We start from the raw sequence: 26,151 nt of genomic DNA, 5'->3' as shown, positions 1-26,151 counted from the left end.
AAATACTAATTTGTCATTACATGTCGAAATAGAAAAGAAATAGGCAAATGAATTGGTTAATACTTTTCCTACATCTTTCCTATACTACTTATTTTCTAAAAAAATACACTTATAATACACTTACATACACTTGTAATACACTCTGAACACTTCATATCAATCACGAGTTTTCTTAAGGTGCAATTTAATATTTCCGTTCCTCGGTGTGCATTGATTGAATGCGTCTCGTCGGTCGGTTCGGGAAAGGGCTCTTAACTTTTCGCGACTGTTGTTTTCTCACTCTTTCCACGCTTGCTTCCGAAGCCGTTGACAGTGGCTGGGGTCACCGGTTTACTACTGCCCGCCACCACGCACCGCCGTTTGGCGGTTTGGAGCATGGGCTTAAGTTTGCATTCGGTGGCGATATTCTAGGTAGGTACACGCGGAGAACATTTTGTTATTTGGTCGGAATCTACAATGAGTACTGTTGTTTTTTAATCTTATTTTACAGGGCGGCCAAACGGTGTCATAGGCAAAATTAAGGTGTGCACACGCGTCTCGGTGCACCTTTCGGTTGGGTTCGACTATATAAAGAGATCACGTTTTGCAATAAACTTATCAGTCACTAGTTGCACTCGGTGTAGTCACATATTCTTAGGTTATTTATTTATTTAAAACACACACAAGTCGCTTAAAATGTTCAGAGTAAGTTCAACCCAATCTAATTAGCCCTAATATCCAAGGTGATTGTAAAGCATCTGTATTCCGTTTGTAGTTTGTTGTTCTGCTGGCTGCTGTTGCCGTGTGCCAGGCTGCCTTCTCGCTGAATCCCGCTGGACCAACATACGCCGGAATTCACACACCCGCCCTTACTAGTCAGCAGTCGAACATTCTACGTACCTACGGAAATCTTGGTCAGATCTCGACTCACTCCAAGACGATCGATACCCCATATTCGTCAGTGAGCAAATCGGATGTTCGCATTAGCAATCCAGGACTAGCTGTCGGTCACGTGGCTGCTGCCTACCCGGCTGCCTACCCAGCTGCTTACCATGCCCCTGCGGCCTACGCTCCAGCTGTGTACGGAGCTCCGGCCGTTAAGGCGGTTGCTGCCCCAGGATTGTTGGGCGTTGCTTACTCGGCCGCTCCAGCCGTCGCTGCCATGAGCTACAACAACGGACTCGGCATCAGCTATGCTTGGTAAACGTGACGTTTCCAACACATATGTATGGCCAACAGTCTACCAATCGACAGCTGCAAATTAACTTTAGTACTGGAACCTTTGGGAACAACTCTAAGTCAACACAGTCAACGATCGAGAAAAGTGCATAAAACGAACGTCCACAAGACCGGGCGTGCGTTTGCCGAGTAAGCGCAAAAAAAGCATCCACCATCCAATAACACCGTCACATTGATTACGCCAGCAAGATCAGGGTAATAGAGGTGAACAATAAACGAGCCAAAAATTCGAAAACCCACAAACTATGAAAACTTTTCAGTGAGGTTAGTGAATATCACGTGCCCAAGTGTCAGTGGTGTGCGAAGATTGTATTGGGTCTAACGGGCGAATTCTTCATCGTTGTAAATTTTAGATGATTAAATACTTACTTGATTGCTTCGTTCGAGCAAATGATGTCTAAAATTTTCAAATGTTCAATTACCAGCATTGAGCATTTTCGCTTAATTCAACTATTCATACTATTTATGAGCATTCGATTAAAAAATATTCAAATATTACTTTTTTCATTCGATTAATTGAATTAATTGAATGATTAACGGATATCTCTGGTTCGAGTTTAATTGAAAATAATGCGTGAATTCTAAAATGGAAATAAAGACGCGTTTATATTAGCAACATGAAGCATGCAACTTGTTCCAAACTGTGACCCGATGTTTCCAAGTAACCATGGTAACGTATAACATGATATTGCTCTGAAGAAGTTTGCTAAACTTGGGTTTTCTCAACGTCTTTGTCGCTGGTTGGAGTCTTACTTGAAAAATAAGAAGCTACAAGTTAAAATCGGATCATCGCTGTCTGATTTTTTCGTTAATGAAACTGGAGTTCCCCAAGGTAGCAACCTTGGCCCGTTGTTATTTTCACTGTTTTTTAATGATGTGACAGCTCTACTTAACGATAAATGTAAACTGGTATATGCTGACGACCTAAAAATATACGTCGCTGTGAAAAGCTTGGCCGACTGCTACGTTCTACAGTCTTTGTTGAAAACCTTTACCAATTGGTGCCAAGAAAATAGAATGACGCTCAGCATTAATAAATGTCTCGTAATTTCATTCCACCGTAAACAAAGCCGTGAAGTTTTCGAATTTGACTATCGTATTAATGATCAGATACTTGAACGTGTGGACTGTATCAAAGATCTTGGAGTTTTAATTGACACAAGGTTAACTTTTCGGAACCATCTCTCAGCAATCATCGATAAAGCAAATAGACAACTGGGATTCATGTTCAAAATTGCCAAGGAGTTCGACGACCCACACTGTCTTCGCTCATTATACTATGCACATGTCCGATCTCACCTGGAAAATTCTGCAGTTGTTTGGTCACCTTATCGTGTAAACTGGATCAATCGGAGAGGCTATCCAACGCAAGTTTGTTTGGTACGCCCTTAGGCATTTACGGTGGAATAACCCACAGAATCTTCCACCATATGAAGCTCGCTGTCAGTTGCTGGGATTGACAACCCTCGAAAGGAGAAGGAAGGTGTACAAGGCTGTTATGGCAGCTAAAATTCTCACGTCAGAAGTAGATAGTCCCGCATTACTAGAACAATTGCAGGCAAGGGTATTGCCCAGAAACCTTCGTCAACGTAGCGGATTTCTGCATATGCCCATCAACCGTTCAGATTTCACGAAGAATTCTCCTATTCAATCGATGTGTGCAACCTTCAATGAGTTCTTCCACCTGTTCGAGTTCAACGAGTCGTCATCGGTGTTCAAACAAAAGCTGCTTAAGTTACTTAACTCATCTATTAGTTAGTAATATGTTCATTTTTGTTTATTGTGAATTGACCATTACGTTTTATTTTGTAAATTTGTATGTGCAATGCTTTATCCTTAATTATTTTTGACTACTATTGTGAGCTTTTATAATAGGAAATGCTAGTTAAACGATACTGGGTTTTGTGCCTATTCGAGAATGACTCCACAACCGTTTTTTCTGATCAACTCGAACGGGCTTTCCTAGTCATTTACATTCATGTAGACTATTAGTCGGATGAATTACATTATTAATAAATAAATCTATACCTATAAAGAAGGATTTCTGTCTGTCTGTCTGTCTGTCTGTCTGTCTGTCTGTTTTGTGTTCCTTATAGAATCAAAAACTACTGAACCAATCGGCGTGAAAATTTGCAAGTAGAGGTTTTTAGGGCCAGGAAAGGTTTTAGTGATGGTTAGAGACCCCTCCCCCCACTAAGAGGGGGGGCTCCCATACAAATGAAACACAAATTTCTGCATAATTCGAGAACTAATTAAGCAAATAGAACCAAATTTGGCATGTGGGTGTTTTCGGTGACAAGAATTTATTCTAGGGTAATTTGAGACCCCTCCCCTCTTTATAAGGGGAATTATAACTCCTCTCCCCTTTAAGAGGGGGGGTTTCCATACCAATTTCCTCATAACTCGAGAACTAATCAAGCAAATGGAACCAAATTTGGCATGTGAAGGTTTTCGAGGGCAAGAAAATTTTCTATGTTGAATTAGGACCCCTCCTCACTTTAAGAGGGGGGGCTCCTGTACAAATGAAATACCAATTTCCTCATAACTCGAGAACTAATCAAGCAAATGGAACCAAATTTGGCATGTGTGTGTTTTTGAAGACAAAATTTTTTTCTATGATGAATTGGGACCCCTCCCCACTTTAAGAGGGGGGGGGGGGGGGGCTCCTATACAAACGAAATACAAATTTCCTTATAACTCGAGAGCTAATCCAGCAAATGGAACCAAATTTGGCATGTAGGTGTTTTTGGAGACAAGAATGTTTTCTATGATGAATAAGAACCTCTCCCCACTTTAGGAGGGGGGGCTCCTATACAAATGAAATACAAATTTCCTCATAACTCGAGAACTAATCAAGCAAATAGAACCAAATTTGGCATGTGGGTGTTTTCGGTGACAAGAATTTATTCTATGGTAAATTGAGACCCCTCCCTCTTTATAAGAGGAATTGTAACTCCTCTCTCCTTTAAGAGGGGGGGCTGCCATACAAATTTCCTCATAACTCGAGAACTAATCAAGCAAATGGAACCAACTTTGGCATGTGAAGGTTTTCGAGGGCAAGAAAATTTTCTACGGTGAATTAGGACCCCTCCCCACACTAAGAGGGGGGGCTCCTGTACAAATGAAATACAAATTTCCTCCTAACTCGAGAACTAATCAAGCAAATAGAACAACATTTGGCATGTGGGTGTTTTTTTTGGTGACAAGAATTTATTCTATGGTGAATTGAGACCCCTCCCCTCTTTATAAGAGGAATTATAACTCCTCTCCCCTTTAAGAGGGGGGACTTCCATACAAATTTCCTCATAACTCGAGAACTAATCAAGCAAATGCAACCAAATTTGGCATGTGAAGGTTTTCGAGAGCAAGAAAATTTTCTATGGTGAATTAGGACCCCTCCCCACTTTAAGAGGAGGGGCTCCTGTACAAATGAAATACAAATTTCCTCATAACTCGAGAACTAATCAAGCGAATTGAACCAAATTTGGCATGTGTGTGTTTTTGGAGACAATTTTTTTTTCAATGATGAATTGGGACCCCTCCCCACTTTAGGAGGGGGGGTCCTGTACAAACGAGATACAAATCTCCTCATAACTCGAGAACTAATCCAGCAAATGGAACCAAATTTGGCATGTAGGTGTTTTTGGAGGCAAGAATTTTTTCTGTGATGAATTAGGACCTCTTCCCACATTAGGAGGGGGGGCTCCAACACAAATGAAATACAAATTTCCCCATAACTCGAGAACTAATCAAGCAAATGGAACCAACTTTGGCATGTGAAGGTTTTCGAGGGCAAGAAAATTTTCTACGGTGAATTAGGACCCCTCCCCACTCTAAGACGGGGGGCTCCTGTACAAATGAAATACAAATTTCCTCCTAACTCGAGAACTAATCAAGCAAATAGAACAACATTTGGCATGTGGGTGTTTTTGGAGGCAACCATTTTTCCCATGATGAATTAGGACTTCTTACCTTTTTAGGAGGGGGGGGGGCTCCCATTCAAACGAAATACAAATTTGCTCATAACTTTAGAACTAATCAAGTAAATGGAACCAAATTTGGCATGTGAGAGTTTTAGATGGCAGAATTTTTTTTCTGTGGTGTATTACGACCCCTTTCCCTTTTAAGAGGGTGGGCTCCCATACAAATGAAATACAAATTTCCTTATAATTTGAGTACTAATCAAGCAAATGGAACCAAATTTAGCATGTAGGAGATTTTTGAGTCTTGAATTTATTTTATGATAGTTAGAGACCTCTCACCCCTGTGGTAGGGGGATATGGACTCTCATACAAATAAAACAGAAATTTTGGCGAAACTCAAAAACTAATCCAACTCGAGAAATTCGACTCTTCCATAAAACATTAATCAATAACAAGACCACAAAAACTATCTACAGTAACACTAGATCATTCAGGACGAGCCGGTCGCGAGTGTTGCCGGTGACCCGCCGTCGGAAGCGCCGCCCACTGGGGGACTTGCAAAACTCGAGAAGTGATAAAGATCATCCGAGATTCATGATTTATGTACAACACAGGTTAATTTGTGGCAATACGAAGTTTGTCGGGTCAGCTAGTAAATAAATAAATAACACATTAGGCCATATGAATAAAACAGTTTGTTTTGCTTTTCCCGTGTAAACCTTATGGGTGAAGTAGCAGTAAAGTGTTTTAGTCATACCACCTATTGTGTTGTCTCGGTACTATAAGATGGCAGTCCCATCACGAGACTCGAAAGCGGGACCCTAGTAAGACAACATATACCTAAACCCACCTTACTACAAAGTTTGTAGTACAAACATTCAAGACCTAGGCGACGAAACAAGGACGACAAATGGATACTCAATACTTGGAACTGCAGATCGCTAAATTTCGCAGGAGGTGACCGGGTGCTTCGCGAACTGCTTGAATCCCGTAAACTCGGCACTTCGTAGCCCTACAAGAGATCCCTCGCAAAGGAGAGAAGGCTTGGAGAATCTGCGGGTGAAACGCCGTTTTACCAAAGCGGAAGCCCTACCGATGAACTGGAAACGGGCTTTGTAGTGTTGGACAGAATACAGGATCGCGTGACAGATTGGTAGACGATCAACGAAAGAATGTGTCTATTAACGATAGAGGACCGTTTCTTCAAGTACAGCATCATCAATATGCACTGCTCGCACGAAGGTCGACCCGACGACGAAAGGGAATCATTCTACGCGAGGCTGGAGGCAACATACGACAGCTACTTGCCATGGGACATCAAGATCCTCATCGGGAATATAAACCCCAGGTCGGTAGGGAAGAAATGTATAGATCGGTGATAGGATCCCATAGCCTGCACACTGACACGCTCAATAACGGCCAACGATGTATAAACCTGGTGATCCGCAGCTCCTTTTTCCCATGCAAAAGTATCCACAAAGCCACTTGGAGATCACCTGACCAACACACAATGAACCAGATTGATCACGTTCTTATAGAAGACCGGTTCTTCTCTGACATCACGGACATACGTACACGGACAATGTAATCACAAACTAGCAGAAATGTTGGGAGTACAACTTACCTATGCGTCACATCTTTATTGATTTCAAAGCAGCATACGATCCAGTCGATCGAGATCAGATATGGCAGATAATGTACAAACGCGGTTTTCCGGATAAACTGACGCGAATAATCAGAGCTCATTGTATCCAGTGATGAGTTTCGTGGACATCTCGGGGACACTCTCGAGTCTTTTTGAGACACGGCGAGAGTTGAGACGAGGTTACGGCGGCTCACCCTGCATACTGTTCAACATCGCTTTTTAGTGGTGATCCGACGAGTGGGTATCGAAACGAGAAGCACAATTTTCACCAAGGGTAGCCAACTCCTAGACGTTGCAGATGATTTTGATATCATAGCCAAACTTAGCGACCCCGGAGGCAATCTACGCCAGACTGAAGGTCAAAAATAAATGTGTCGAAGTCTAAATACATGCAAGAAAGAGGCTCAAAGGAAATAAACGTGCAGGATCAACTGGTGGCTGCTCACGAATGATATACGTGCCATTGTCGTGTTCGGAAGATGCTGCGGGCGGTATTCGCCGGAGTAAAAATTGGAGAGACCAAGGGGTGTGAATCACTAGCTACAGGCACTGCTTGAAGAGATTCCCATCGTACATCTGGCAAAACAGTGCGACGAAAACAGTTCACTTTAATAATGCCACCGGTACCGGAAACAGGAGGCTCAACGCGCAAGATGGCTCGAGAAAGTCGAAAGTGATTTGCGACTTCTGAGACGACTGGGAAATTTTACACGTGTGGCTCAAGATCGAGTTGAATGGAGACGACTGCTTGAAACAGCACGAGCCACTCCGGCTTAAGGCTGCTGAATATGACGACTTAAAAACCGTCTATATTGTTTTTAAAAAAATCCTACTTGACGTTTCAGAATGTGTTTTTTAGATACTGGACATTTCAAGGTTGGTGAGTTCTCCACAAACTTTCGAGATAGCTCTCATACCCTTCCTGTTAACATAGCAACAATCGGCTAATAGGTTGCGATGAAACAGTAACAACTCTGCTAGGTTACGTGTTTGTTATAGAATTCACAATTTAGATTTTTTCATTCCAATTCCACCTTTTATCCTGTTCGGAAGCTTTAATAAACGTTCAATATCCAAAGCCAGAGTATCAATTCCGGTACCTAGTTCCAATAGGTTATGGGCACCACCGCCAAAGACCTGGTGAATGGAATTCTTCCTTTTCGCGGAAATGGAGAGTTCCGGGAGCACCGCCTGAAAAGGCTAAATTCGAAGAGAGAGATCGGAAGGCAAAATCTCTACTGATGAGTTGTCTTGCCGATGATTGCTTGGAAATCGTGCGTGAGAAGGGAACCACGAGTGAAATGTGGCAAAGTCTCGAAACTCAATTTGCAAAGAAGTCTGCCGCAAGTCAAACGTTAATCAGAAAACAGCTGGCACGTTTGCGAAAGAAGGACGGCACTGGGATGAGGAATCACCTTCTGGAATTTGACGGACTAATTAGGAAACTAAAAACAGCTGGGGCTACACTAACCGAAGGAGATTTGGTGGCTCAACTATTTTTAATCTTACCGGATTCCTTCGATCCACTCGTAACGGCACTGAAAAACGTGAAAGACCAGGATTTAACACTTGAATATGTCAAAGAGCGATTGCTGGCTTATGACATGAAAAATTCAGACCGACAAGAAAAAGCTGTAGAGGAGAAATCAGCGGCGTTCTCTAGCAACATCCAGAAGAAAAAGCAGAAATTTGCGGGAAAATGTCACAAATGCGGAAAATGTGGACACATGGAAAGGGACTGCCGTAGTGGTAAAGCCAACTGCGTTAAGAAAAATTCGGTGAGCTTTATGGCTGACGTTGAAAAAGGTGAAAGGAAGAAAAGAGGAAAAATTCTTCAAGCTGGATTCGGGTTGCAGCTTGCAGTGACCATTTGGTATGCGAAAAATCCATTTTTTCATCGCGCAATAGACTGGAAAATCCCATTAACATCAAAATAGCAAAAGAGGGACAAGCAATGACAGCTGAAGAGATTGAATTGATCGATGCTTTTAGTAACAAAGGAGTGCTGTTCAATATGAAGGACGTCTTGTATGTTCCTGATCTGCGCGAGAATTTGATATCTGTGAAGAAGATGGCCAAAACTGGTATCGACGTGCTTTTTTCTGGCAATTTGGCTATACTGAAAAAGAATGGTGAAATATTGGCGACTGGTCAGCTCAGAGGAAGTTTTTACGAACTGGAAGCTGGAACTATCGCTGAATGGTTGCTGCGCAAATGTATGCATTTCCGAGATAGGACGGGCTATGGCATCGTCGGCTAGGCAATATTGGTCAACACGGCTTGGAAATCATGGCTCGAAAAGGCATGCTAAAGGGTGTTGAAGGAAAGGCACTACAAATTGGTTTCTGTGATATCTGTGTCCAAGGTAAACAATCCCGCGAACCTTTTGATGGAACAAGGATAAAGGCAAGTCGGCCACTTGAGCGAATTCATTCGGATATCTGTGGGTCAATAGAACCGGCAGCATGAGATGGCTCTCGTTACATTGAGTCTTTTATCGATGATTACACTCATTTTGCGATGATATATCCACTGAAAAAGAAATGTGAAGTCTTCAACAAGCTTCTGGAATATGAAGCTACGGTAACCGCAATGTTTGATAAACCAATTTCGAAGTTGACTGTGGACCAAGGAAGAGAATACTGCTCAACCAATCAAATGATATACTACAAAAGCAAAGGTGTCCAATTGGAAACGACGGTGGCATATACCCCTCAGCAAAATGGTGTAGCGGAAAGGTTCAACAGGACACTAATTGTAAAGGTTCGCTCCATTCTCATTGAATCCATGGTGCCAAAAAGCTTGTGGTCTGAAGCAGCATTAGCATCGGTTTATCTCTTGAATAGAAGTCCGACATCGGCATTACCAGTTGACGTTACTACGGTTGAACAATGGCTAGGCGTAAAACCCAGTTTGGATAAAGTACGTGTTTTTGGGTGTAAAGCATTTGCCTGGATTCCTGGACAGCAACGTAAGAAGTTGGACCCGAAAAGTCGTGAGATGGTCATGATTGGATATGCTCCAAATGGCTATCGACTTTGGAATCGAAGCACTCGAAAGGTAGTCATTGCTCGTGACGTCAAGTTTGAAGAGTCTTCTTTTCCATATACTGCCTCGGTGGAAGATGAAGATGTTCCGTTTTCGGTTCATTTCTCGTTCGAGCAAGAGGGGGAAGATACACAGCCCTGTGATGAAATTGTTGCCGAAGAGATGAACCAGCAAATCGCAAGCAGTGAATCAGAATTTGATAGTGCACCATAAGACACAGAAGACGACGCGCTCCCTTCGCAATTAGAAAGACACGTGACTCAAGGAGAAACGTCGTCAAGGCACAGCGAACGGGAGCGCAGGCTTTACCGGGAAGTTGTTCGATTATTTTACCGGATTTAGAGCAACTGCTGGTGATTCACTTTTCTCAGATGTACCGGAAGCATATCATGAGGTTCAACATCATCCAGATCGGGACAAGTGGGTAGAAGCTATCAACGACGAATTGCAATCCATGAAAGAAAAAAAAGTTTGGTGCTTCACGAACTGTCAAGAAGGAGTTAGATTGCTGAAGACAAGCGGCAGGTGTGCACCTACAGTTCTTTTTCCACCACATGGATATCAAGACGGCATTTTTGCATGGCGATCTCAAAGAAATTATATACATTGCTGTTCCAGATGGTATAAATGCTCCACCAAATACAGTATGTCGACTGCTCAAGTCGTTATATGGATTGAAGCAGTCTCCAAGGTGCTGGAATGAGAAGTTCAATCAGAAGCTGATGGATTTGGATTTCCATGGGTCAATGCAAGACTACTGTCTTTATACATGTTGGAGACGACTCTATTTTGTCGGAGTGCCCCTCCTGTATGTGCGCTCCGTACGACGCTGGGCTCTCCAGTGACAGTTCCCTGTCACTATAGGATGATGCTGGTAGGCGCTTATATGTGTGTGTGATAATTGTCATAGTAAAATGACTTCTGTTTTATATTAACCAGTAGAGCGTTACACGAACACGCGACATGTTTTAGCAAGTAAGATAATACACGTTTTATATGTTAAATACCGTGTCTTTCGCTCCCTATGAGGGATAGTTTATTTCTATACCCGAACACCTCGTCAAACACAAAAATACAAGAATTATAAAAGATGACGAGATTTATATTATTTTGTATGTGGATGATCTGTTAATTGCCAGACTCGAAACTCGAATCGATCTCAAAATTGAAAAGGCAGTTGAAGTCAATTTTTGCCATGACGGATTGTGGAACGACAAGCTACTTCTTGGGCATTAAATTAAGGGTGGACCCTACTCTGGAAAGTCGAAAAAATCGAATTTTATTTTTTTGCATTTTCGAGACACTTACACCTTTAGAAATGCCATGCCAAAAGGATTTTTTAATATCTGATCTCGCTGAAAACTTACGGCAAATATTGTGGAGTCACCTCAAGGGAAGTTCATTGCTGTACGAAACTTTGAACGCGTTTTCCTCAGCATCATGTTTCTTTAGCTGGCGGTACGTGTATCTCAGTATCTAGTGAACCGATTCGGCTGAAAAATTTTTTCAGCATGTAAAAATCAATTATCTAAATTTTTTAAAACCTACTGAAAATCTGAGTTTGCTCACTTTAAGGGTATAGTTTTAACCAAGTTTTAGCTAAATCTAACCAATTTACAGGTAAACTCATTTAAGGGTGTACAGCACCAACCCATGAGAGTGTCAAATTCGCGTTGAAGACAAATAATTGCATCAACCTTAGCGCGAATGCTCGAAGGTTCGAATCCGGCTATAATTGTCACCGATTATAGTGGATCCGCGGATCCCCAATTGTTTGGGTAAAGAGGAACGGCACACAATTTTCTAATAGAAAATTCATAAATTAACCTAGCTCAGGTCGATTAGCACTTAGTTTTAATCGAACTGCTGTCAAAGCGTTCATAAATTAACCGAGATTGCATTCAGTTTGAAGCGCAGAGTAAAACTGTCTAGCATTACAGTTTACGGGTCAATCTGTCAAACTGCCCGTATCGTTCATAAATTTCAAGTTCGAGTTAGCACGAACGCAGGTTAATTTATGAATTCGCTATATAAGTGTTACCTAATTTTCCGCTCTTTCCCCTTCACGTCCTGCCGCCCATGAGGTACTATAAACAACTTTTAATATTTTTTTGAAACGATGATTCTACAATTGATGAAGGGACGGTAAGGGAAAATAATGAAGGATTTTTTTTTCGGGAATGAAGGGGAAGGGTGGAAAGGAAGGGGGGGAGGGGTAATAGGTAGCTATGCTTAACAGGTTGTCGTTGTGACTCCTATCTTTTGTCCAATGCTGGAAGGTGCATGGGTCGAACCAAGCTGTAATCAGGGATTATAACCGGATTTGAACCCTTTGTTAAGCATAGCTACCTATTACCCCCCCCCTTCCTTTCCACCCTTCCCCTTCATTCCCGGAAAAAAATCCTTCTTCATTACTTTCCCTTACCGTCCCTTCATCAATTGTAGAATCATTGTTTCAAAAAAATATTAATATATGCCTGACCGCATTTCAAGGTCATGACTAAAGTCACGAGTTTGGTCAATAAACAACTTTGTTCTTTACTTTCTGCTGTTGTCGCCTCCGTTGTTTTAAATACTGGACATTTCAAGACAGTTCTGTAGGCTTCACGAGCAATACCTAAATTGGTTTGAACACTCTTTCTTCCTTTAAACGTTCAGGGGCATCTTTCTCGATGGACACAAATTTCCTTCGAACTACAATCGCGACCCGAGGTGAATGAAAAACATTCTCGATGCCAAATATGAACGATTTTTGAAACACTTTTTTTCCTAAAAACTAAAAAAAGTGCTGATGTTAAATTTTTAACCTTCCATTCACTGCCACGGGTTACTTTGATCTTTTCAAGACTAGCAAATTTTGTCAAACACTCATTTTTGTACTCGTACTCGTTAGTGTCGTCTTTTGCCAGGAGGGAACATATTTATTCTTCGATCGAATAAACCCTATTTCGGCCGTTAAGATCTGATGCAAGTTTCGTCAATACTCCCTAAAGATACAATGGATATTGAAAAGTTATACCGCAGCCGCATCATGATCTTCTGACTTACCTGTCATGTATCCTGGTTTCCTTCAAAAAAAATACAACGGAAAAGAAAAGGGACTCGTTTCTCTGTCGTGCCTGCCGGCTTCGAGCGGAAACCGGAATGGGCACATTGATCGAAAACACCGGACAAAAACCGGCTGGATGTTCATTTTTTCGCGTAAAATTATGATTTACTAACACTTTTTTCTGTTATTTCCTTTTTCTTTAAATTACAATAATAATAATAAGATATACACGTAAAAATAATGATTTTTTTCCTTAATGATCACTCTTTTTCTTCTTAATGATTGTTTATATAACAAATACTGACGATGTTTTTTTTTGCCTTCTTCCTTTTCTTACTTTCACCCATATTTTTTTTACTGAGACTACCGCGAATTATAGTTTCCCACCCTCAAAATGCCGGTGCCGTGGTACTTTGCATTATGATGGGAATTTCTTGTATTTTATTTTTTTTTCTTGTTGCCGATTAACCTTGCACAATCCGCGTTGCAGATAAATTCAAATGTCTGGGTTTACTAGTCAATGTTGTTTACTGGTTTTGTTGTTGTTTTTTTCCTTCTGCGTGTTTTTTTTTCTTTGCATTTATTTATAGGGTTGAGTTAGAGTTTTGTAATGTACATAGCTTTTCATTTGTTTTGCTTGTTCTGTTGATTTTCTTTTTGTTTTTTTTTTTTTGTTTAGATTATTTATTCTGATTTTACTCGCGGATGTCCTCTTTTTGTCGTGATTTTATGGATTTTTTAAAAAGAGATTCATGATTAAAATAATTTACCTTGCTCGTCTTGCTTCATTTTGTCTGTACTTCAAAAACGTAATTATTTATATTTACCTTTGCTTCTTTAGAGAATATTTTAATTTTCCTATTTTAATACATTAAAATACTAGATTTTACAGATACACTTTCATTCGGTTTCAACATTCGTTCCGATATTTCTGTGCTATTTTTCTGCGTCTGCGTTCCAAGGGTAATTTTACTATTGATTTGTATTATGTTATGCTTTTTTCTTTCTTCGCGAAATTCCATGTCGCATTTTGCTTCCTGTGTGAGAGTTGCAGTGTATGTGTGTGTGTGTGTGTTTTTTTTTTTGATTAGATTAAAGATGCATAATGGATTGAGTTGTTTCTTTTTACAAACGTCCATGTTTTTTCCGTCTTCTTTCAGTTTTTTATACATCATCTCCGGATGAGTAATGAATGGGCTAGCAAATTTTGCGTGGTGTATTCTGACCCACCGCTTGGTAAATTATGCTTTTAAACTAGAAAACTATCGTCACTCTTAAGAATAAGTTTTTTTTCTCGGAGAATTACCGTTTTCGCCAATCGTAAGTTTGCTTTTTAATAAATAATAAACGAAAAATAAAAACTAAACGTACGTTTTACCGAAAAGTCCCATGTATACTCTCACTCGACATTCCATGATTCCAGGGAAAACGAACAGAAACGAAAAATAGTGAATCCCCACATTTACACCGCTCGACTATCATATACATCTAAGCTTAAAGATTGGTTTCATCATTTACACTAGCACACGGGTCGATTTCTTCTTCCGTTCGCTCCAAAATCGAGGCAAGCCTCTCCGCGAAGGAAAAGCTTTACCGTTATATTATTTATACTTACTTTTCAGCGGGTTTATCTTCTTCATTTGTTTCCATTCTGATTAACTTCCCATTGCTATAATAGCGTATATTGATACGACCCGGGTTTGTTTTGTTATCAAAACTGAACGTGTTATTCTCCGAAAAACACGATAACTATATATTGCAAAATTTCCGCCCGAACACTCGCCCACCACGCTAAGTGCGGTCATTTTTATGATTTTTTACTCCTTCCTGCCTCCGTTTTCAAAGTGCTTTAAAGGATTCTGGATCAAAATCATTTTGGCTCCTCTCCAAAACCTTGCTTCTACTGACTGACTTCTACTCTATTCCCATTTTCATTTGCTGGACTTTTAGTGTTCTAATTTTTAAACTGGCGTTGCACCTCGCTTCATGAAGATGGAATTATTCACGGTTTACATGTTTCAAATCTCTTCCTTGTGCGGAACTCCAGCCGAACTTCGAAGTCAATTTCATCTCAAATGAAATTTATGGTTCAAAATAACATTTTTGTTAAATGTTGGAGTTTATCTTCAACAGTTTTAAAAACTGCTTCCAGAAAAAGCATTGAGTTTACCAAACGCCTATCGTACCAATACGATTTACACAGTTTTGAAAAACCAAATACTGCTTGAAACAAAACGAATACGCCCGGCGTTCCGCTGTCAGAGGAATTGTTTAAAACATGCAAACAATGGCTAATTTCTTCCGCTTCATCGAAGCTCACTGCGCACGCCCGCTGTCTGCGACCCAAAACTCTTGCTTGCAAGTATTAAGTATTCTGTGCTCTCGATCGTTATTTAAACACTAGGAAATCTTGTACGCAACCGCAGTTTGCTTCCAAAGATCCGGATACCGGATCCTCGCTCGTCGCTTGTTGCTCTCCAACGTGCCTCACCTCACCAACCGCCGTCCCTGTGCTGATTTAAGTTACGTCTTAGTTTGGGTCTTCTCTGTAGTAGTAGTACTGGTGACTCACTTGATGTTCGATCGAGTTTTGCTTTTTTCAAGAACCTCATATTGTTTTAACTTCTTTCAGATAGATATAGGGTGCTAACCGTTCGGGGACGACCGCCGAACCGGTTTATTGGTTTTCCTCTTTCACCCTATAGTATTACAACTGTCACTGGGACACCGAAGGACTCTTCTTGTCCGATTCCTGACTGGCCGGCCCGCTATTGTTGGGCTGCCCGGGACCACCGCCTCGATCTACCTGCCAAGAGTTAGGTCCGCCAGGACCTCCCCCTGTCATTGGCGAGTCATTGTGACCACCGAAAGCGTTATGACTTTCGTGCTCCAGTGAGTTTGCCGCATCGTACTGCGTATTTTCCAACCTGGTAATCATCCGCTCATCTTCCTCGCCAAATTCTCCGCCCATCAACGATGGCTCACCCACGACCATGACGTCCTTGGAGAACACACACAGAAACGAATAGAGAGAAAAAATTGAATTAATGGATCTTGTTCATTTTTTCGACCTTCACGAAGGGGCACCCAAACCGTTCCGTGAAAGCCAAAAATCTACGACGAAAAATCGGAACCTCAACTCACTACCTGAGACGCCAGCGAAAAGTTTGGTCCGGGCGATCGTTTCTTGCTCGGCACTGGCGGACCGGCATTGCCCGCCCCCGCTCCGGAGCTCGAACCCTTACGTTTCCTCCGCTTGTTGGCCGGCCGTTGCGCGTCTGAAATGGAAAAAAAACGTGTTTATCTTTACACTTCTGGAGAAAAGGCGAGCTTACGCAAATATAATTCAACACATTTTATTCCTTTGTTCCATTACTTTTGCCGAGAATTTGTAGATTGTTTATTTTTACATCGTCATAGTAACAACTATTAGCTATTAGCCCACGCGCTTCGTGTATATCAAAGCCTACTCGCATTGCTAGGTACATATTCAAGCCCTTCGACACCCAGAAGCCCATTCCGGGACAGATTTTTTTTTAGACTTTCACTGAATTTTGAGTATCACTTGCATGAAAATTTTCCCAGGGTTGTACGTTTTCTGTTGAGCAAGATAGTTCTTAACTCGTTTTGGATACTGGACTACGTCTTTCAGGAAGATAGCTGGAATCTCGAAAAGTGGTCAGGTTTTGAACAGGCTTCATTCTCTTTTTTTTGCTCAGTATATGCTCAATTGACTACAGCGCCTCAACTAAACAGAATTCTAAAAAGTAGAGTAAAGGGCGATTGTAGAGCTTATTATTATCTACACTATTGTTGAAGAAAGTATAGTTCTATCTTTTGTATTTACGGCGCTATGTGATTGCTACCCTGTTGGTAGCCAAATGAGCGCTCTTTTTGCTACCAACGGTGTAGCAGCTCCATAGCGCCGTAAATACAAAAGATAGAACTATACTTACTTCAACAATAATGTAGATAATAATTAGCTCTACAATCGCCCTTTACACTACTTTTTCGAATTCTGTTTAGTTGGAGCGCTGTAGTCAATTGAGCATCTACTGAGCAAAAAACCGAGAATGAATCCTGGTTTTGAACGCTAAAAGCTTAGCGATTTCCAAATCGATTTTCATAACATCAAGTGAAGCCTGTTTCCCTGCTAGGAACTATTGGAATACATATAAGCAGCGAGTGATTGATATATTTTCCCCTCCGCTGAGGGGATAAATACGATAAAAAATCATTTATTTTTTGCTTTGTCGAAAGACAATGAAGTTAGTTCGTTTAAGTGCTCTAAATACTTTCAAATTTCTTCTAGGTTACAGGATCACAACATTAGTTGGGTACATTCATTAACGTACCCAGACATAAACAACGAAAGCTCCGGACTGTCGTGTGCAATCGGATTTAAGTTGAAATTGAGTTTGACATTCGGTATTAAATGAGACACAAAAAAAGCAATGCCATGGGTATAAACGTCCTTAAGAACTTGGCCCTTCTTTATCGACTTCGCTGCTTCGATACTTCGCAGCCGGTTATTAAAGTACAGGAAAATTACGAGGCCAGTGCATAGATCCTATTGACTCTATAGCGACACGAAGTTTTACTTTTCGTCTTACTCACACGTTTTACATCTTTTCTATTTCGTTTTTCCTCTTTTCCAGTTCCGTGTAAAAATAGTGTAAGCAAAGAAAAAAATAAATTCAAGCGGGTGATACTACAAGACGCCATCTTTGCAAATTTGTTAGCTGACAAACTAAAAAAGTGCATTCTTGAATTTAAGAGTTTCTAGGGACGCGTAGCAAAAATATTCCACAAAAACGGAAACGAGAAGTGAACTAAACAAGGAAGTGAACATCCTCTTTTTCTTTCTCATTTACCCACCTTTTGTCAGGTTTTTTTTTCTTTTTCTGTCCCGTCTTCTGTGTATGTTTCTCCTTTTCCCATATTTTTTCCCTTCCATTATTCGTTTTCAAATCTGTTTTACCGCTTTTTGTTTTACTCGTTTTGTCATTTTTTGTCCCGTTTACTCCTTTTCCGTTTTTCTCTGTCCTGTGTCCTGTCCTCTTATTATGGTCTGCTTTTTCTCGTTTTCTGTCACGATCTGTTTTATTTCATTTTCCTCTTTTTTTGTTTTCTTCACTTTCCTGCTCCCGTGTTTTCTCCTTTTTGCTCTATTTTTTCTTTTGCCATTTTCTTTTTCAATTTGTCCTGATTTTATTGTTTTCTTTGTTTATTGTTTTTCCTTCTTTTCTCTCATATTTCTTCTTTTTTCTTTCATTATCTATATGGGACATTCCACGCGAAGTGTCTGAGCCCCGTGTAATCGACCTTCACGAATTTGATCCAAATTTCGTCAGATTGTTCGTTTTCGGTCAGAAAGCAAAATTCGAAAATTTGGTGCCGATCGGACATTCCCTCGATTAATGGGAGCACCTCCATTTTTAAGAAAAATACCCTTTTTTGTCAAAACCTCTTATTTTCTTTTGCTTATATCTCCGGAAGTATTGGGTTTAGAAAAACACTATTTTCACATTTTTAAAAGAAATTACCCGAGGAATTCGAAAACAATATTATTTTAAAGCACCAGTGCTGCCAAGTGTTTTTAAACTCAGTTTGAAAACTAAATTTACATTTTTCCCCCAATGAAGACAATTTTACCTCAAAATTTTAAACTGCATCGTGTTCCGCATATTTTTTACATAAGAAGAAAAACCCTTTTATATACTGTATAGATGCTTTTCCGACATGCTAAATTATTTGTACATTGCGTAGAGAATTACTGCTCCAAAAAGTTATTTTGCTCTTAGTTTTACATTGAAAATGGGAAAATGCTTGCTTTAAAACGCTGTATCTCGGGATCGGCAAAGAATACCTCGGGGCGATGAGTGATTCTTATGTAAAAAAATCTGCGGAACAGGATGAAGTTGAAATTTTTGAGATAAAATTGTTTTCATTGAGAAAAAATGTAAATTTAGTTTTCAAATTGAGTTTAAAAATATTTGGCAGCACTGGTGCTCAAAAATAATACCTTTTTTCGAATTCCTTGGGCGATTTCCATTGAAAATGTGAAAACAGTGTCTTTCTAAACCTAATACTTCCGGAGATATAAGCAAAAGAAAATAAGAGGTTTTGACAAAAAAGGGTATTTTTCTTAAAAATGGAGGTGCTCCCATTAATCGAGGGAATGTCCGATCGGCACCAAATTTTGAATTTTAACTTCCTGGTCGAAAACGAACAATCTGGCAAAATTTGGTTCAAATCCGTGAAGGTCGATTACACGTTTGAACTTTTTCTTGGCATGGAATGACCCATATCTTTCTGTCCAGTCTCCTATATTTTTCATTTCCTTTTTTTTGTCCTCGTTTGCCCTTTTTTCTCCCGTTTCCTTCTTGTCCGGTTTCTTGTTTTATGTCCAGTTTTTCCTCGTTTCGTTTTCATTTTTCTTGTGTCACTTTTCTTTTTCTTATTTGCCACTTTTTTCTTCGTTTCCAGTCCCATTTTTCCTATTTTCAGGCCTATTTTTCCTCGTGTCTTTCACTCGTATTTTGTTGTTTTCTTTACCGTTTTCCGCCTTTCCTCTTCTATTTCTCTTTTTCGTTTCCAGTGTTATTTTTTTAAGTTCTCGTTTTTCATCTTTGTCAGTTTTCCATTTTCTTCCTTTCGATGCCTCCTGACCAGGGCTTCGACCGATCCTTTTTTCTACCGCAGTCACACAAACGTGCATTCAAGTTCACACCGTCCGTTTAGTGGTGGAATACGAACGCTATGCATAACACAACTGGCAGTTTGCTCAGTCAAACGCCGATTGCACGCAGTAGAACGAACGCGTTCTTAAGCTTTTAAACATTTTCGTTTCGATCAAGTTGCCTTTACCGTTTGGAGCAGCGAATGACTGCAAAACAGTCAAATGACTGGCAGTTACCACGCTAACGAAAAGCAACCGCACAATGGTATGATTCAATAGTACATAAAAAAACAACCACTACATGTGCATGGAAGAAGTCGGTCGGACTCCGTCCAATACAAACGAATATTTTGCTTGCGTCGGACCGACGTCCGGGTGACAAACTATTACTGTGAGCAGCCGATTTGGAGACAAAAAGAGAAACGAAAAAATACGTCACCGTATGCTTCCAGTCAGTTTGCAGTTTATATTCTCAAAGCGCAAAGCAAAACGGGAGATCGACTGTTTGCTTTTGCTGAGATGCCGCATGAATTGTAAGACGGCAGCAGCGCAAACGGCAGATTGATTGGATTCAAAAAACAGTCAAATGATCGTTCAAAAAGATGCGGAAAGTTCGCATTCACGGAACTCACATTCAACTTGCGATCCCTTTTCAAGCCCTGCTCGTGACAGAAATATCACGATTATTCTATTGTTGGTCCATTTCTCGTTTTTTGCTCGCCCGTTTTACCTTTTTCTTTGGTCCATTCCTGTTTTTCTTCTTTCACTTTCCCGTATCGTGTCCCATCTTTCTCCTTTTGTATCTCGTTTACCCGTTTTTCTCATGTCCTTTATCGATCTGTTCACTCCCTCGCTATTTTTCTTTTCTCTTTCTGTTTTTTCTGCCCGACATTCCATCCCTCTTTCTCCTCTTTCACAGGAGAGAGGCTCCGTTGTTCCGTTTTCATATCCTATTTTTCGCCCGATTTATTCCTGATTCCTGACCGGATTTATTCCGGTTTTTGTCTTTTCTGCTCCGTTTTTCGTATTTTTTCTTCCGTTTTTTCTCGTTTTTATGCCCGTTTTTCCTCTTTTCCTGTACCATTTTTCTGTCGCATCTTTATAAACAGAAAACAGAAAAAGAAAATAAAAAACAGAACAGAAACTTAGATATGGACCTGGACCTGGACTAGAACCTGATCTTAGACCTGTACCTGGGCCTCCATTTTGGGACCTGAATTTTGTGAGTTAAATTTTGGGACTTGAAATTTTGGAGTTTTGTATTTACCATTTGAAATTCTAGTCTAGTCTAGGATTTAGAATTAAACATGAAATCGAGTTAGACTTAAAATTCAATAAAGAAGGAGCATTGCTCTCCTGAACTCTGTGTACAAAATTCTCTTTCGGACACTGTTTCATAGGGTAAGGCCGTTGCAGGAAACCCTTGGTGGTGAATAACAGTTCGGTCTACAAGAGGGACGCCTCTCGATGGACCAAATGTTCACCTGTTGCAACAGATTCTCGATAAATTCCGGTAACTTCGGCACTTGTGGGCTCACCAACCATTTGTTTATAAACTTCAAGGCGGTGTACGAATTAGTTAAACGAAACTGTTTAGGATGATACGTGCTTTGCTTGATGGTTCAAAGTCAAACGTTTGTATAGCGGGTGAGATATCGGACTCGTTTGTGAGGTTTAAGAGCTTAAACCAAGGACGGGTTATCCAATTCGCTGTTCAACATTGCATTTAAGGCTGTTTTTCGAAGAGCAGACGTGCAGACAAGCGGTACCATCGTCGCAAAATCTCAACTTTGCCAAAATGGTGACCAAGGTTGTAGCGATCAGTTACGCTCACTTACGCTCATTAAACTGTACTGCGTCATAGCAAACGATCCGAACCCAATTCAACAATTTAAGTCACAAGGAATCAATTTTTTCTACTGATTTAACGTTACCGAGTCTATCAAAAGATCGAAAGAAACTATTACGTAAAAAATGCCCAAATTTACCAGCCTAAAGTAATGAAACAGAGAAACAATTTGCAGCAGAACTGAACCAATAAAACTTTGAGGTTTTGGGGCATTTTTGGTTTTGTACTTACCGGGTGGTGCTACCATTCGCTGCCACTTCTGAAATAGTGTCGTCTTCAAGCAATCTCGCGGACTCAGCGAGTACGCTTTATGTCTGGACATTAATTCCTGCATCGGTTCTAATATCACACATAGCTGTAATAAAAATAGAGCACGAAAGTGGGCCTTCGTTAGTACGATTCGACAATTGTGCATAAAATTTCACAAACGGGAAACAGATTTCGCGAGGAGCTCTTCCCCATTCGAAAAGGGTTCTTTATAAAACATCACCACTCACGCGCAGATAGTTTAGTGTCGAGTTGGTAATTCCTTGTCTGGTGATATTTTTCGTCAGCTGTTCCAGCATGGCCGGATCCGGTTGCTGGGTATGCATCGCAACCACTGAACGAGGTATAAGTTCCCGGTGGGCCCGTACCGCAAAGTGCCATGACTTTATCCGCATCAGGTCGTCGAAGGTAAATTCCAGTATTAGCCGACCCTCAGCGAATACCTGCAAGCGTCGGTTAAATGTCGGTCAAACTTCGATATAGGTACTTCGCAAAGAGCCTCGAACTCACCTTGGTGTACATGGGCTTTCCGTGCAGCGTTTCCATCGTGCACTGATCGCAGTCAATTGTGATAGAGGTGTGCTGGAACGACTCTTTCGAGTTTCTCAGGTTAAAGTACAGTTCGGTTACACCGCCTTCGAAGATACTTCGAAAATAACGAGGAATTAGTGTGCGTCCTATAGCTGCAAATGTAAAGGTATCATTAGTTTAAATCTCTACGTATTCCATAACCTGTAGACTTTACTATATCTTTTTGGTCCATCTTCCAACATAAATGCTAGCGTTAGGGTTGCATCGTCTTCAAAGAATTCGTTCGCGAACGAATCCCACCAAATATTATCACTGTCCTGTAGAAACAAAGAAGAATAAGTTTGTATTCAAGGTTCAAATTTGCGGTTCAACACAAACAACATACTTCAGTTCTTTGCTGCAATCGCTTATTTAATTCATATATTCTATAGTCAGGTTGTCCAAAGTATGCATGCCTTCTGGGAACGTTCAATTGACTGCAATTATAAAACAGACTTTATCGCATCTAGTTCAAACAAATCTCGTCTGTAACTCTACCTCTGATCCATTCGATCAACTGGCTGCGGACCACTCATCATATGTCCTTGATTCATCGGTCCGCCCATATTCGGACCGTTGGGCCCATGACCAAATGGTGACCCGGGAGGTATACCGAATTGTGGCCCACCAAAGCTTCCGGGACCACCAGGTGACGTAAAGTGTGGCCCGCTGCCAAATGCCGAACCGGAGCTACCAGGCCGCCCGAACTGAGGACCGTTAGCGGAGGGCGAACCGAATGGACCTCCAGCGACTGGACCGCCACCGGGCCCATTGTAAGGAGCGGGTCCGCCGGCACCCGCATTCGGTGGTGGGAAGCCAGAGCCTACGTTTTGTGGCGGCCCTGGACCGGGCGTACTGGATCCCGACGGAGCCGGCGACGCTGTATACTGCGGGGTATTTGAGCCAGTCCCGGGAGGGACATTTTGATAACTATTGGCACCGGATCCTCCCGCAGGAGAACCTTGTCCGGCGGCAGGAAACACCGGCCCGCCGAAATTGTTTCCGCCTCCTGGGCCGCCAAAGCTGTTGACGCCGCCGCCACCGGGGCCGCCAGGGCCTCCGCCACCTCCCGGACCGCCTCCCACTGGACCACCCGCTCCACCGGGTTGCTGCGATGGATCAGCCGGTCCCGACGGTGTACCTTTCCAGTTATTCGTAGAGTCCTCCAGTGTAGATGGCAAGCTCAGGGGCGGTCCAGCATTCACTCCTCGTCGACTTATACCTGGTGGGACGAAAAAGCACATGGTGTTAAAAAAAAGTTAAGGAACAGAGTCACATCTGGATAAGTGTGATAGTCTAAATGAGATTTAAAATTTAATTGGCATCTCCAAAATTGGAATCCAAAGGCTGTACTAAAGAACACTCATTCAACCGATTTCTGATTCAATTAATCTTCCAAAGTATCCAGAGCGTTGTCAGTTGATTAACCTGAAAATACTCTCAGTCAGACCGTCAGACGAGTCAAACAGCAACATTTGTTTATTTCCAACCTCAAATGTCGGGAAATGTCGAATGGTCCGAACTTTTGGATCAGATACGGTGCAATGTACTTCCTCGAAGATTTCGTAATAATGCGTTATTCAACAACCATGAATAAAAATAATCCTTTGTGAAAATGTAAGTAAATTTTCTTAGGCAGCCCCCCGCAGAAACCACCTCTATTTAAGTGCATGCATTTCCTAGGTTTACTGATTAGTAGGGATTATCCTTTAGTTAAGTCCGAACGAGTGGCAGCGAGTAAGGACAGCATGTACCCAATGTTTGTGCAGGTTAAAAGCCGTGAATATTTTCGACCGAATATGACATTCGGCCATTTGTGTTTCGGCATCGGAGCGGAGCTCGTTAAAATTGGACCAGAAACGCACTTGTTTGCGATCGTGCGATCGCCGTTCTCAATGCTTACTGCAAAGTACAATTTCAAATCGTTCCCCGACAATAAAGAGTCAACACCAATTGTGAACAGATTTGCGGAAATTTATCAAACCGGCTTCCGGTTTGAGGGACGGTCAACAATGAATTAAATCTTTGCACTGCAGTAGGTCCTCTAAAAAGGCCGTGGATACAGAGTTCCCACGTCCCATTTGTTCGTTGACTTCCAGGCTGCATATGATGTCATCGACCGAAAACAGCTATGGAAAATCATAGACGAGAACGACTTCCCGGGTAAGTGGATCCAGACTGATTACATACACAGTGCTGTGTGCAGACGGATTGTTGAGTTCACTTGAATTTCGTAGAGAGTTTCGTCAAGGTGATAGACTATCACACCTGCTGTTCAATATAGCTAGAAGGTGTTAACGGTATTCCGAACTAAAGTGCGAAGCACAGAAGATACGTCCAAAATAAAAGTACATGCCGGGCGATTGACAGCGAGAAAGTTCGAGGTAGGTGATAAATTTGTCTGTCTGGCTCATTGGTGGCAGTGGCCAGTTACCCCCACCCCAACTGTAAGATTCGAAGGTGTATTATCAACGGAAGTCAAGCTTACTATGGCAGTGTACCCCGTACAATACGCTCATTAGCACTAGTGTGCCCAGATGTAAACCAAAGGTGGGGCACCCGATCTTCAGAAGAAGAATCGAGAAATCGTAGGATAGCGAATCTATTATTACTTATCAAAAAAATATCAGCCGATTTGGTTGAAAACTCCGAACATTTTGGTGCAACTGGGTTTAAATCAAAGATGAAATTGGACTAGACAAAGATGAATTATTATTGTTCTGGTTTTTTTCGTTTCCTATTTCATTTTTTCTTATTTTCAATCTGTTTTTCCTCATGCTTTTTACTAGTTGTTTGTTGCTATCTCTCCCGTTTTGAGTCTTCTCTCTTCTTTTTTTTCGTTTCCATTTTCCGTATTTTTCTGACTCTTTTAAACTCCTATCCATCTCATTTTTTATCCCTGTCTGTTCCGTTTTCCTCCCATTGGTGCATCGACCTTTTCTACCTTTTTAGTTTGTTTATGGCACCAGTTTTTCTTTTCATCCTCAGGTCTACGTTTTTTATCTCACGTTTCTCTTCTTTTTCTTTTCTGTTTTCCCCTTATCTTCTTTCCCTGTCCCGTTTTTAGCCCTTTTCCAGAGTCTAAAATTTCCTATGTTTAGTATTTCGTTTTTATTCTTCCGTTTTCGCTTGTTTCTCCGTTTTTCCTGTCTCGTTCGTTGTCATTTTCTATCGCGTTTCAACGTTTTCCTTTTTTTTCGATGGGCCCCATCCCATCGGATGGGGGGGGTCAGTCCCGGTGTAGTGGTTAGCATTCACGCCTCTCACGCCGAGAACCTGGGTTCAAATCCCAAAACCGTAGAAGTCACGAAACCCAAGCTGTTAAAGTTACTATAACCTAATAAAAAGTTGCGGTCCTGGTTTTAGTCTTTTTTTAACATGTTTCCTATCCTGTTTTTCGTTTGTTTTTTTTTTCGTTGGTATAATCTGGTCTTCCTCTTATGTCCTGCTGTATCCCTTTTTTCCTCTGTTTTAATTTTTTTCTCTCCATTTTTTCTGCTTTTCTGTTCACGTTTCTCACATTATCACTTAATATCACTTTAAAAGTTTCAAATATCGGGCTTCAAGACCTTTCGGAAAAACGAAATAATCGTCGGATGGAGAATTATTATTATTACTCACCACAAATATACCAACCGATTAGTTTAAAAATTCTAGACTTGGGTGGCAACTGGATACAAAAAACTAAATTCCCTGATTTTTCCAGGTTTTCCCGGTGTTTAATAAAATTCTAGGTTTCATATTGCGATATAATTTTAACTGAAAATGTGTTTCGATCATTGATATTTGAATTGATTATCAATCTACGAGGTATTGAGAAAAATTTCCCCACCTGCTCTATTTCCCTAGGCGAATTCTTCAATCACTTTCTCTTATTCTGCCGACCAGAAAATTACACTC

General features: G+C 41.1%; 2 protein-coding genes across 2 annotated transcripts in view; one reads left to right on the top strand and one right to left on the bottom strand.

Moving 5' to 3' along the window:
- The first annotated feature begins 675 nt into the window (after positions 1 to 675).
- Positions 676 to 1,183, top strand: LOC128737542 (cuticle protein 67-like). Its single transcript, XM_053832209.1, has 2 exons — positions 676 to 684; positions 755 to 1,183. The coding sequence occupies exons 1-2, from the start codon at positions 676 to 678 to the stop codon at positions 1,181 to 1,183; spliced, it is 438 nt and encodes a 145-aa protein (XP_053688184.1).
- Positions 1,184 to 13,043: 11,860 nt separating this feature from the next.
- Positions 13,044 to 26,151, bottom strand: part of LOC128734218 (LIM domain-binding protein 2-like) — a 37,155-nt gene continuing 24,047 nt past the window's right edge. Inside the window, 9 exon segments of the mRNA XM_053828282.1 lie at positions 13,044 to 15,614; positions 15,617 to 15,884; positions 16,028 to 16,161; positions 21,646 to 21,769; positions 21,912 to 22,124; positions 22,192 to 22,364; positions 22,427 to 22,529; positions 22,598 to 22,688; positions 22,750 to 23,473. Of these exon segments, the coding sequence (XP_053684257.1) occupies positions 15,583 to 15,614; positions 15,617 to 15,884; positions 16,028 to 16,161; positions 21,646 to 21,769; positions 21,912 to 22,124; positions 22,192 to 22,364; positions 22,427 to 22,529; positions 22,598 to 22,688; positions 22,750 to 23,473 (1,862 nt within the window). The 3' untranslated portion in view covers positions 13,044 to 15,582.

The sequence above is a fragment of the Sabethes cyaneus genome, chromosome 2, assembly GCF_943734655.1.
Source record: "Sabethes cyaneus chromosome 2, idSabCyanKW18_F2, whole genome shotgun sequence".
Classification (NCBI taxonomy): domain Eukaryota; kingdom Metazoa; phylum Arthropoda; class Insecta; order Diptera; family Culicidae; genus Sabethes; species Sabethes cyaneus.
Note: the sequence above shows the minus strand (reverse complement) of the source record. Positions and strands in the feature narration are given on the sequence as shown.